Raw genomic sequence first — 14016 nt, forward strand, 5'->3', positions numbered from 1 at the left:
GTTTGATATGCATTAAGCCATAGTTGAAGTATTTTCTATTTGTGGAGGTCATTACAGGTCATTCAAATTCTATTTTATTTTATTTTAGGAATTTCGATCACTAATTAGGCGTGCAGCCAAAAAATTGGAAGATTTGAACCAAAAATGAAGGCAGCCCCCCCCCCCCTACATCAAATGTGCCAACTCCACCATCCCCTTTTAAGTATAATCCCCTGTGGTAAATCCAAGGATTCGTGCTCCGTAGATAAATTATTATCTTATTTCCATCAAGAACTTTTTTAAAGTTAAAATTGTGCAAAATTTTTTTTTAAATTCTCTAAATATCCCCACTATCACCTGTAAGACAGGGGTATATATTTTGTCAAATATTATTTCCACATTCTCCAAAAATCGTAACTTTCTCCCTGGATTTATTTAAAAGTATATGCTGAACCTGTTACAAAATTAATATTAAAAAAAGAAATAAATTTTGAGGATTTTGAGAGTTTTCCCCTCCCTTTTTTACTGATTGTACCAAAAATTTATTTATTTTACTCCATAATGCAAGCGCGAAAAAAATTGTGGTCTCGGATCTTAGACCCATGAGTCTGAAATTTGGCACATGACATCTTAGGGCTAAGTAAAAAAAAAGTAAAAAACGACCACTCTTCCAAATATACTTCAGAAAATATTATTTTTAAAAGGGGGATGTGTTTTATACTAAAATATAAACCCCTAGAGTAATTTTAATTTAATGTTTCCCAGGTTACTGAGCAGAGTATTGATTATGTATTACTGGATACTCACTGTATCCTAGATATCCCAGTAGCCATTACATGCGGAGAGAATTCAACCCAGATGTTATTCTCTCAAGCTGCTAAAGGTATATTTTGTAATCCTAAGCAAACTTAATTTTCTGAATATTCAAGTCGTTTTCCTTCTAAAAGAGACTTTAGAGCTAGGCGTACTTTTAACGTACATTTCTTATTAAAATAAAAGTTGCAAATAAGGAAAAAAATCATTGTTGTTTTCATTTAATTATTAGTTAACCTACAGTTTTATAAATGAAAAGAAGGGTCTCTTAAAATAACGTGGACAGTCCCTTTAATCTAAAAAATATTTTTCCTTCCACTTAATATTTAGAGTTTTCAATTTAGCTAATATTTTAAATCATTTTCCTTTTCTGGTTAATTTTGTTTGAACTTTTAATATGAGAATATATGAATATTTTTCTCAAGTTCAGATTAATTTGTAAACTTATAAAACTTAAGATGTAAAAGAAACAGGTTTATATAGTTTAAAGATGTATTCAATGTAAGAATGGAGATTGACAAATTAGATTTTTTACTGTTTTTTTCTGAATTTCTTTTTTTTTCTTAAATGCAAGAAATGCTTCAGACACTTTTGCAGAGAAACCACAAATGAAAAGAAACAGTTTACATAAAAAAAAACATACATGAAATTACGCTTACAGTTCAAATTTATGATAGTTACAATATTTTACTCTAAAAATGTATGTACAAATGTGTAGACATTGTAATTTAGGGTTAATTATGCAATTCTGAATCTATTTTTGCAATTGATTCAAATTTTGCGAAAATAAAATTTGTCCTATTTTTTAATCGAAATTTTGCGCAAGATTTCGTAAGATATCTATCGAAAACTTAAATGATATATGTTAAATTATGTATACAAGCTGTTTATTTTCGAAGATCTAGATTTGTCTATTTTAACAAAATTTTCAAAATATTTCCTTTTTTTTAAATTAGGTGTGGAAAAGTTTGAGCGAACACTGCGGACTGGAGTTTGTCTGGTAAATCATGGTATAATGAAAGGGGAGGAGCCGATTTGTCCCGCCCAATTTGATACCAAGAAGAGGAGTAAAGGGAAACCTAAAGATGAGGTAATATTTAGCCAGATTATTTAATTGTCTTAATGTTCAATTAACCATGAATATGTTTCATAACGTTTTTTTTTTCGACATAGAAAAACTTGCAAGTTCATTTTTTCATTTTAATTCTGAAAAATATACACCTTTGAAGCTTATTTTTTATTATGGTCTATCCTTAAGAGTGAAAATTTGTTGAAATAGCAATAATATACAATGCTTGATATTTGAATAGTATATGTTTTTGCGTGACAACTTTAAATTTGAGGGATATGTCCCCTAATCATTTCTAGTACTATGGGGTCCGACAGGACCGACACTTAGGGCCTTAGGCATAGCATTGCAAGTACACGGTTATTCCTAGATTATAATTTGGAATTTGAGCTTATGCTTTGAAAGTATTATTTTTTAATGAATATTTTTGAAAAGAATAATTTAAGTTTGCTGGAAACCATAAATGTAAGGTAAAGACTGAAAAAATTAGTGCAGTCGTCTTTGAAGTCTCGTCACTGTACAGATACAACTGATTTTTAGAATTCTATTGAATGAATGTAGTATTTGTTATTGCTTTTTTTAAAATGTCGCTTTTGATTTCGTAATTTACCGTTGCAATTGGAAAACTTCTACTTTTTTAGAAATGTTGCAGTTGCAAATAACAAAATACTTCGCGACATTTCAGAATTTCAGAATTCTACTGTTTTTTGGTTTTTATTGTAGGATATATCACAAAACATTTATTTTGAATTTACATTAGGATGATGAGGAAGGTCAACAAATCAAGTTCGATGTTCAAGTACTTGTTAAGGTAACAAAATAATTAAATATATTTTTTTATGTTTGTCTGTGTACTTGTGTCAAATATAAGTCAACCAATTTTTGGCAAATCGTATGACCCGAGTGAAGTGGATAAAACTGGTGGAAATTAAAACGTCGACATCGACGATTTTTTATTTATTAAATCAGAAATATCCGCAAAATTTTTGTTGAAATGAAAAAGTTGCTTTCAAGTTTCTTAACCTTGCTTGTATTGAAGTTGGATGATTATTTTTTATGGAGAAGGATTATCCAAATTGCCTTTTTCAACATCTAACATTATTAAGAATTTTTTCTTGTAGATTTTAATGCCATTAAAATACTAACAGAACTCATATGAATCTATTTTATTAGAATGATTTACATAATTAAATTTTACACTCCTAATAAATAATAATAAAAAGGCTAATTAGGGAAAAATATTATTTTATTTCTTATTATATTTGAGAATCTACATTAATGTATATTGGAATTTCATAAAACTAATAAATGAAAGTAAGTAAATGTATTTATACAGTTTGTACAAAATAGACCACATCAGAATTATTTGAATTATCTAAATTATTTGAATTTCAAACTACTTGTTGATGCTTGTGTAACTCTATTAGTGCTTTGTATTCATGCCTTTTTCCCTTTTTTTAAATTTTCTTGTACATTTTTTATCTATTGGCAAACAGTTATTTCACCACACTATTTAATTATGACTATTTGAAGTTTAAATTTTATCTTCCTCCAGAAATATATCGTTGACAAAAAAATTAAGAATAGTAAAAGCCTGAGTGCTTCCATCCTTTTTGTTACATGGTAAATAAAACTTACACTAGACCTAATCTTGTAACGTGAGATAGAAAATCATTTCCTTCAGGATTTAAGAAAACCTTAATTTTTGTAAAGAAAAGTTATTTTTCCAATTAATCGAACCAATTATCCACCGATGCAAGATTAAAGGAAAAAAGTTGTAGAGAATTGTATTTTATCTTCTTACAGAAAGTTAAAAAGAATATTTCATCTTTTCAGACTTAGATCAAAGAAAAAAAATTAGAGAACTTAAAATGCTTTCTGCATACGGCGCTATTAAAGGGACTGTAGACGTAATTTTAAGGGACCTTCTATTGAAGAGTAACATGTCCGATTCACAGTTGTACCTTTTAAACCTCTAGATAAGTATTACCAAGAGAGACTGGCGAAAGTAGTTTTTAGACAGAAACTACATTTGGAAATAATCAATTCTCACCTGGAACAATAAGGACATCTCATTCATTCTTGACCAGGCAAAGGTTTATAGGGTGAATCGAACATGCTACTGGACAAGCAAAGGTTTAAAGGCTGAATCGGACATCCTATTGGACAAACAAAGGTTTAAAGGGTGAATTGGACATCCTATTGGACAAACAAATGGTTATTTTGAATTTAAAACTGTTAATGCATTCTGTGTCCGTAGGTGAACTAATTATAATTCTGGGAATTCATTAGAGGTCGAATATCAGACCATAGAAGAATATTTATTTTTAAGCATAGGGATACATACTGCATAGTTATATATGCATAAAATATTCAATCTTTTATGTCATTTGATCTATATATATTGAACTTATTTAACTTAAGAAAATATATACAAGTTTTTATATGGCTGCATATGATGCATGCATAGCATAGACTTATATAAGAAAATATATACAAGTTTATATACAGCTGTATAGAATGCATGTATAGCATAGACTTATATATGAAAATATATACAAGTTTATATACGGTTGCATAGGATACATGTATAGCATAGACTTATATAAGAAAATATATAAAAGTTTATATACGGTTGCATAGGATGCATGTATAGCATAGACTTATATAAGAAAATATATACAAGTTTATATACAGCTGTAGAGGATGCATGCATAGCATAGACGTATATAAGAAAATATATACAAGTTTATATACAGCTGTATAGGATGCATGCATAGCATAGACTTGTATAAGAAAATATATACAAGTTTATATACGGTTGCATAGGATGCATGCAAAGCACAGATGCATATACTCATATAAGAAAATCTATACACATATATGCCTAAATAAGGCTGCATAGGATGCATAGTTTTTTATGCATAATATATGCAAACATTTATTTCATGAGAATATATATATAGAACCTCCGCTGGAACGTAACCAAAAATTTTCTTTTATATTTTACTTTTCTTTTGATTATAAGATTTAATATAGAATTTATTATATTTAGCTCTCTTCACCGTTAAACATTCTTTTCTGAAGAATTGTAAAACTCCAGCAGATGCTACATTTGAAAAATATTGAACATTGAAAGAAAGAATTGAAAGGGACGGTCTTCAAATTTCAAGTTAACATTCATTGTAAACATTATTTTATGGCTCTCTTGAGTTGATCCATTATGTTGAGTTCACCCACATATATTTTCTTGAACTTTTATTTTATCTTACTTTACTCCAGGACTAATTTAATGTTTGCAATTATATTTTTGTAGGATGATCCAAACGTTAAGGAGGATGTAGACATAGGCAACAATAATGTGAGAATAAAGCTAGCAGGTGAGTTCGCATTTAAAAATATCAAAATTTGGCCGGAATAAATAGAGAAGTAGTTGGACTAGATCAGTCTAGTTAAACTCACTCTTATCTGTAGTTGAATTACTTCTTAGTTTATCAGTTCAAGGGCAAGATTTAATGAATATTAGCAAGCAGTAGTTGAACCATGTAAACGTGGAATCATTATCCTAGTTTGTGGTTTTAAGTTGAAGATATGTGGTTCAGCTGCGCCTACGCGGTTCAACTACTTTCTATCATTTAATTTTTCTACAGAAATTCACCGTTACATGAATTTTAAAAGGGAAGCTGAAGAGTAGAGCTTGTGTGCCTCATGGAACATCATTGGAACAATGTAAACATGCCGTACTGCAGGACATCATGAGATCACTAAGGTAGTTTAAATTTAGAAATGGTTTTAGCAAAAACAGCCAATATCATTTAAATTAAAGTTAGATCAAATACTCCCCCCCNCGGTAAATGTCTTCTCCTTCACATTAAATGTGTACACACAGAAACACATATTCGATATTTTACAATACCACATGCATTGGTCTTAAAAATAACATGTGCGCTCAATTTTAATAACCGCATATGTGATATCTAAATAACATGTGCGCTCATTTTTTAAATACCACTTTAATCCTCAGCTTTTCTCATATTTCAGCTGACGTGTTTATACTTAATTGTGGTTTTTGTTTTGTTTTTATTGCGCACGTGTTTCTGATAAAGAATCTTTATTTAAAGGGACTGTAAGTGTAATTTTAAGTCACCCTCAATCCAAAGATGACAATTCCAGATTTACAACGGTACCCTTAAAGCTTTGTCTGATCAAGTATATGATTGAGAAATCAATGTGTTTGTTTCTTTAAACTGTTAATTTCCATTTGCGGTATCTCTCCGTAAGTGACTAGCGCATTTCTTGCTAAACAGAAGCAATGGAGAAACTCACAGAAATAACACTTTTCTGAGTCAGAAAAACGACGGTATCTTCCACATTTTTGATCGTAGTTAGATACCAAAGGTACTATTGTAAATCGGGCATTGCAGTTTTTTATGGAGGGTCACTTAAAATTACGTTAACAGTCCCTTTAATGAGATTGTTATCTCTAGGTTTTTTATAACCATATATGTGTAGATTTTAAAATTACCGCATGCATTGATTTAAAAACTAACATATCACTCTAAAATACCCTGTATAGCACTTTAGCTAGTTCCTAAATGTAATTTATTTCCGCATCTGATATTGTGTGTTTTCTATTTCTATTTAGAAATTCCTGATAATATCATGTGTATTGTGTAACCTTGACTGAATCAATGAATAAATATAATTCCATGATTTTATAGTATCAAATGAATAATTTTGAAGAGTTGTCAACGAAATTTAAGTTGACCCTCTATTTAATATAATATTATATTATTAATATATAAATCATTAATATAAAAATATAAAGGAGACCTTTGCAGTAGAAACGATGAAGGAAATGTCACATTTAAGCATTTTAATTGTTTATATATATTTTATTGCGCACTTTCAATGTTTAATTTTCTTAGAAATTGCCTTCAAAAGCTGAAGAAAAAGTTTAAGATTTAATCACTCTTAGCATGGATTAAAAGTTTTAAAAGGTTTATCAATGATAACATTATCTCTAGGAGGGAAGATATCAGCTCATGAAACCTGTTATTTGTATAAAAAATAATATAAACAAAAAAATATAAGCTTTAACAATTACTCAAAAGAATGAAATTATTCAATATTAAACATAAACAAACAAGCATATTTTCGGATATCTATATATAAAAAGTTGTAATCTCTTTTTGTCTGTTTGTTTGTCCGATCATAACTGATTCCTTGAAGGATTTGCCTCAAATTTTATTTGGGGAACTCAGGAGAATCGCGAAATGTTCTTAGTTTGGTTTTGAGATTTAAGTTGAGTGGGTCGACTTTTAAAGTAAAAAATTAGTTTCCCGGAAAAATAGTCCAAGTGCGAGTAAACGGCGAGAGTAACATTAAGTAACCTGGGCAGCAACGGGTTCCCAAGCTAGCATTATATATTACACTAGCTTGGGAACTCAGGTTTGCCTTTAAACTATATTTTCCTTCTTTGATTTTGAAACCAAATTTAAATATTTCCGTAATTATACCGAGTTCCCAAAACAATATTTGATTCAAATCGGTCACAGTTATGATCGGACAAACACAAACAAGGACAAACAAGAGATGTTTACTTCATAAATATATAATGTATTTCTAAGACTTGGTAAAAATTTTTGCCTAATTCCCTATATTAGTGCTCTCCTGTAACCTGTCCTTCCCGTCTATACAAATCTTTAAACCAACCTAGACTAAAGATGTTACTAAAGATGAATGAAGGGGGGAGGATGACTTAATTATTGTGCTAGTATTTGGCCAAATAAACAAATAATAAAATCCTTATTTTGTTCAGAGGACGAATATTACTGCACTGTGATTCTCTGGTAGGAGAGGAGGGTGGTGAAGGAGAGGCAGGAGATGGTCCTATTGTACATGAACCACCTAGGGAAGATTGTCAACAATTAAATGAAAATTTTGGGCGCTTGACGCACCACGTTTTCGTGCAAATTTTGGCCGAAGTTTATTTTTTATATTTAATTTATCCTGGGAAAATTAAAAAGGTATTAGCATCATTATTCATAATTTATAAGAAGCAGGGTTTCAAATTCTCCGTAGTAGATTGCTCGTGGTTATTTGATGCAATTTGAAAAGGAAGGATATTGTACATGGCAAGATTACAAATTTGAACAGAAAGTTAAAAATTGAAAAAGAAAGCGCGATGCAAAGTTATTAGAATACTGCTACATCTACATCTTTAAAATATCAAGGGTTTACAACATCAGGCTGTAAAAATGTAGGAGTTGGCAAGTTTAAGTTTGAGGAAATTCTCAGTTCAAATGTTAATTTTTAGTTGTTTTGGACTCTTCGATCATTTTGTCAGCGTTTTTTCTTGGATTTGTAATATGTACTTCGAATAATTTGGGAAAACCCCAGTTGAAAAAAAGTTGACACTTTATATTTACTAGGCGGGTGTTTACCAACCTACCAGGAACTCAGATCTGTATATCTGATTACCTATATCCAGGGGAGGGGGGAGAGGATGCTATTGAATCCATTAAGGTAAATATTAATAATTTCTGAAAACATAAGGAGATTGTAAATTAAGAAACAAATGGCCAAGGCTAATTGGCTCCTAATCTAATAATAGTTTTTATCCTGTCTGTATTATCTAGGACTATTCAAATATTAGGTCTTTCGGATTTATCAAATTGTACAAAAAATCTGCTCATTGTATGCATCTGTTTATCCTTGTTCTATCTGGTTATTCATGTCCTATCTGTTTATTATCCTTGATCTAGCTGTTTATCCATATTCTATCTGTTTATCGTTGTTCTATCTGTTTATCCTTGATCTATCTGTTTATCCTTGATCTTTCTGTTTATCCTTGATCTATCTGTTTATCCTTGATCCATCTGTTTATCCTTGATTTATCTGTTTAACCTTTCTCTATCTGTTTATCCTTGTTCTATCTGTTTATCCTTGATCTATCTGTTTATCCTTGATCTATCTGTTTATCCTTGATCTATCTGTTTTTCCTTGATCTTTCTGTTTATCCTTGATCTTTCTGTTTTTCCTTGATCTATTTGTTTTTCCTTGATCTATCTGTTTATCCTTGATCTATCTGTTTATCCTTGATCTATCTATTTTTCCTTGATCTTTCTGTTTATCCTTGATCTTTCTGTTTTTCCTTGATCTATCTGTTTTTCCTTGATCTATCTGTTTATCCTTGATCTATCTGTTTATTCTGGCTCTATCTTTTTATCCTTGATTTTTCTATTTATCCTTGATCTATCTATTAATCCTTGATATTTCTGTTTATCCATGATCTTTCTGTTTATCCATGATCTTTCTGTTTATCCAGTTTATCCATGTTCTATTTGTTTATCCTAGATATATCTGTTTATCCTTGATCTATCTGTTTATCCTTGCTCTATCTGTTTTTCCTTTATTTTTCTGTTTGTCCTTGTTTTCGATGTGTATCCTTGTTCTATATGTTTATAACAGCTGTTTTGTGTTTATAACTGTATTGTAACTAGGGAAGGATAATTTTCACTTTTTAAAGAAAAACGACCGTATCGTTTTGTTAATTATGAACAATAAACGAAAAACTATACGGTCTCTTTTAAAAACGATTGTTTTAAAAAATCGTTTTTGAAGATTATTAAACGAAGAAGTCGTTTTTTAAGTTTTAGTTTGTAGTTTTGTTAAGAAAGAAAGGTCGTTTTTAATTTTTGACTATCGAAAACGATCGTTAACGACGACCTTTCTTTATCATTCGTTAACAATGATCATTTTTTACCGATAAAATACAATTTTAGTCGGGAACCCCTCAGATCTAAATACTATCGTTTTTTGATCGTTTTAAAAAACGCTTAACAACCCTATTTGTAACACATATTAAAGCAACCAAAAAATTTCAATAGAAGAATATTTTATTTATATTTCATTTAAATTTTATTGAATCAAATATTGTGAAACTTTTTCATATTTAGATTATATAGATTTGTTTACAAAATCTGAGAATATCAGTTGCTTCATTTTGTTTTCTAAAATTGTATTTAATGTTTTTCATTATACAAGAGTTCAATTATTTTTCATTATACAAGAGTTTAATTATTTTTCATTATACAAGAGTTATATATATACTTTGCTTAGCTGTCTGTTTGTCTGTCCGTTTGTGTCCAATAAACGTCAAAACAGCCGGGTCAAAAATTAGCCTCCAAAATATTTTGGAAATAAGTTATGAAATCCGCGTACTTTTTTGTTATTGTTTTATTAAGTACAAAGATGTTCCCAGATAGAAGGACCCTAAAAGCCTTGTATTAAACTGACTGGAATGTATCTACTTTATCTCTCTAGATTTGGACTAAATGATGGGGATTTAAAGGTCTAGTTAGAACAGGGGCGGGGCAGTGCACCCTGCTGCCTGGGCGGTCTAGGGGGTCCACAATGGGACCTCTTCACTTCCTTATGTTTCCTTATAAAACCCGACGAGAAAAGCAATACATTTTTTTAGGAATTTATTTTGACAAAGGTGGTTTTCTTCCTGGTTTTTGTCTCATTGTTTTTTTTTTCTTTGAAGTGCGCTGATTGTTTTTTACTTTTCATCAAAAATGAAATGTACACAGAACTATTAAAAACAAATAAAGGGAAGACTTGATGCGTAATTATAAGTGAACCTACGTGTAAGACTGCAATGTCCGATTTATAACGGTACCCTTGAAACCTTACTCTGATAAAAGATGTGGAAGATATTGTCGTTTTTCTAGGTTTGTGTTTAATTCTGATAATTTCTGTATGTTTTCTTGCAGAAGAAATGAAGTCACTTGTGAAGATTAGCCACAATGGAAAAAATCAGTTTTTGAAATTTAAAATATCTTAGCATGGTGGGTCGCTTTAAACTACGTTCATTCATATTTAAATGTGTCAAGCGAAAATAATAGAATTTCTCAATTTTTTTTGCAGACTTTGTTAAGAACACTCAATTGCATGCTATGGGTTTGACAGGTTTCTAAATTCAAATTTTATCAAGTAATCAGAAAAATTGGCCGTTTGTTTACAAAAACTGATGTAATGCAGAAACTGCAGGATTTTGCCGTTACTCTTAATGTTTTAGGCTTTACTGCGCTTATTATTTATATGGCTTATCAATAAAAAACACGCGACCACAAAACGATCATCAGGGGGTTACTCATGACATCCAAACACTCGGATGTTGGTTTGTCTATATTTAAAGAAAAAGTAGTAAACTCCACTAAATATAAATTTGATAAGTACCTCTCATTCTGTTTTAAAATATTACATATAGAGCGTACCTCCCCGTATGAGAAGACCTCTTTAAACCATCGGCTGAACATAAATCATGTTTACATTTTCTCCTTGTTTTTATCTGATTATTTTTCTCCGCAAATGAAACTTGCGGGTATATGCAGCTGAAACAAAGAATGAAATTGGCGAAATTTAACAATTTTTAAGAAAAACTATTGAAGAAATGAATTTGTTTATCTAGGAGATATTTGGGTTCGGAGTCCAGGAGGAGGATATAGAAGACGACCTTGAGTTAGTAGCTGCAGCTAAAGAGGTCAAACCGGAGAAGGAAAAGGTAAAACCGTCCTGACCTAGTAATTTTGTCATAAAGTTGAGTTTTTCATAAACCACCCACTATGGGGTGCATGACGGGTCATGTAATACAAACATTTAACCAAGAGGTCGCTTTAGAATTTAAATCAAATGGTTAAAAAAAATGACTCTGAGCTCACCCTAAAGTGGTTGGAATGATAATTGCAGCTATAGGCATGATTTTGTTTATGCTTGGATACAATCATAATTTTTGTGCTTTTTACAAGAAGTTTAAGTTTTAAGTCAGTCGTGTCTTTTGGGTGAAAAAATCTTTGAGCGTTGTTTAAAGAAAACCTCAAAATTTTCAAATGTCGAATTTTGACAGGTTTTAAAAGGGTGGGTCAGCTATTTTTTTATCTAGTGCTGATATTTGGTTAGCTCGGATTCATATGACACTTTTTGCAAAAGCAGCATTGCGGGCAATTATTTAAGAAATCACCAGAAGTTTTAAAAGAAGGCGAGCTGAGAGCATTTTTTAAGGATAAATATTAATATTGAATTAAAAATTTTGTTGAAGGTAATGTTGAATTAATAAAAAAAAAACTCCTAGCCGGCCTGTTAACGAAGAAAAATGTTGTTATCCTACACCAAAATGCCAAAGTAATTGATGTTAATCTTTTTTAATTAAAACAAATTTCCTGCTTTTTTAGTTTCTAGAAACATCTTGAGAGATCCAAGAAAGCGAATTGTTACAAATGGCCGGTATATCAATACAGTAAACTTTTGCAAGCCACGTATCCCTTGAATATGGATGGTGTGTACACAAAACAATATCTTTTGGAGTACCAATTGCAGCAAAGTTAGGATTGGAAACGTAATTTCAAGTAAAGATTATTATATTAAAGATTGATTGCGATACCCTTTAAACCTCTACCTTGGTTTCATTGAGGAAGATATCGTAGTTTTTATATCTTAAAAAGGATTGAATTCTGGTGATTTTTATTATCTGTGGTTGCATAAACCCGCGAATCATTTGTTTAGAGAAACTACTATGAATTTAGGATTATCAATTTCGGTTGAAAAAAAACAATTACATATTTCTAGTTTTTGTTCTCACGTAGGTTTAAAGGGAACCATTTTAAATCTTCAAATTTAGGGTCATTTGAAATTACGTCTGCAGTCCCTCTAAAAGAACCACTGGAGAAAATAATGAGATGTTTTTAGAACTCTGAGCCTGTTCCCAGTTCTGGTTTAAAGTATGTGATAGTTGCCCTTGGAATAGGTGCTCTAGCTGCTCTGTTAGCCTGGTTCAATAAACGTAGTTCAGACCAAGACAATTCTGCAGAACTATAGTCGGGCTTAATAGACGTAGATCAGACGATGTTTCGTCGGCAGAACCATAGTTCAATAGACATAGTTCAGTCGATATTTCACCAGCAGAACTACAGCCGGGTTCAATATATTTAGTTCAAACGATATTTCATCCGCAAAACCATAGTTGGGTTTAATTGAATAGATCAGACGATATAGCACACGCAGAACGGGGGACTCAGACGATATTTCACCCACACTATAGCCGGGTTCAACAGACCCAGCTCTGACAATGATACACCGACAGCAGTACAGCCGGGTTCAATATACTATGATCTAAGCCGGGTTTAATAGACTATAAAAGAATACATTCTAGCTGTGAAAACTAGGCGGCAAAACCCGTGAATTATTCAGTATTGTTAAACTTGTTACGTCTAAATATTGTAAAAAGACTTTAGATTCAAGATGAAATAATAATTTATCAGTGAAATAACCATAAAAATATTCATTATTGTATCAGCAAAATCGTTCTTTTTCGGAAGTATTCACTAGAATTTAATGCAAAGATATCTTGTGAATTTTTAAGGTATTCGGTTCTGGCGTAATTTTATTTTTAAGATGCATTTCAATATATTGTTAACCTTGATACTGTCTCAAATTGTGATAAAAAATGTTACATATCGATTTTGATTCTTATCTTCAATTAAAATATTTTAGAAAATCTATTTTTTGTGATGAAAATGAAATTACTTTTTAAAGGGGCTTTTATAAATGTTACAAAGCAGGTGGCGGAAAATTATCTCAATTGTTTATTTTTGTTAAGATTATGTATATTTTAAATAGTTTTATATAGTTATTAAGTGGAATGGTTTTATTTATTGACTTTTGAATAAATGACTAATTTAACTGTTTTTTATATTATGTTCTTGCGTGTTTCATCTCAAACAGTGATTTGAATAAGAATATTTTCTTAACTTTAAGGACTTTAAGCGTAATGTTAAGTGACCATCAATGCAAAGATGACTCCGATAATCCTTAAAACATTTATCTGTTAATATTGTGTATAATCTAGTTTTAAGTTTTGATTTTTTATAATTTCTAATGTTTTCTGCACTTGAAATGCGCAAGTCACTTTTGTACAGAAAATACTGAGAAAGCTGTAATCTGTAAGAGTTTAGTCTGCTATGTTCACATTTTGTTTGTTTATGTTTAGACTGCATACGGTTGTACTTAGTAAAACAAGAAAATTGCAGTATACAAACAGAGTAAACTTGTCCGTCTTCACCGTTCATCTTGCGGAGACATTATATACACAT

General features: G+C 30.7%; 1 protein-coding gene across 1 annotated transcript in view; it reads left to right on the forward strand.

Annotated features, from left to right (window-relative positions):
* The window catches only part of LOC111698221 (protein odr-4 homolog), a gene marked incomplete in the record, with an annotated part of 15866 nt that extends 2676 nt beyond the window's left edge, over positions 1-13190 (forward strand). Inside the window, 9 exon segments of the mRNA XM_023468504.1 lie at positions 745-862; positions 1749-1882; positions 2622-2672; positions 5178-5241; positions 5540-5630; positions 7683-7775; positions 8296-8389; positions 11340-11432; positions 12614-13190. Of these exon segments, the coding sequence (XP_023324272.1) occupies positions 745-862; positions 1749-1882; positions 2622-2672; positions 5178-5241; positions 5540-5630; positions 7683-7775; positions 8296-8389; positions 11340-11432; positions 12614-12742 (867 nt within the window).
* Positions 13191-14016: the final 826 nt, after the last annotated feature.

This window comes from Eurytemora carolleeae, unplaced genomic scaffold (genome assembly GCF_000591075.1).
Source record: "Eurytemora carolleeae unplaced genomic scaffold, Eaff_2.0 scaffold319, whole genome shotgun sequence".
Taxonomy (NCBI): Eukaryota; Metazoa; Arthropoda; class Copepoda; order Calanoida; family Temoridae; genus Eurytemora; species Eurytemora carolleeae.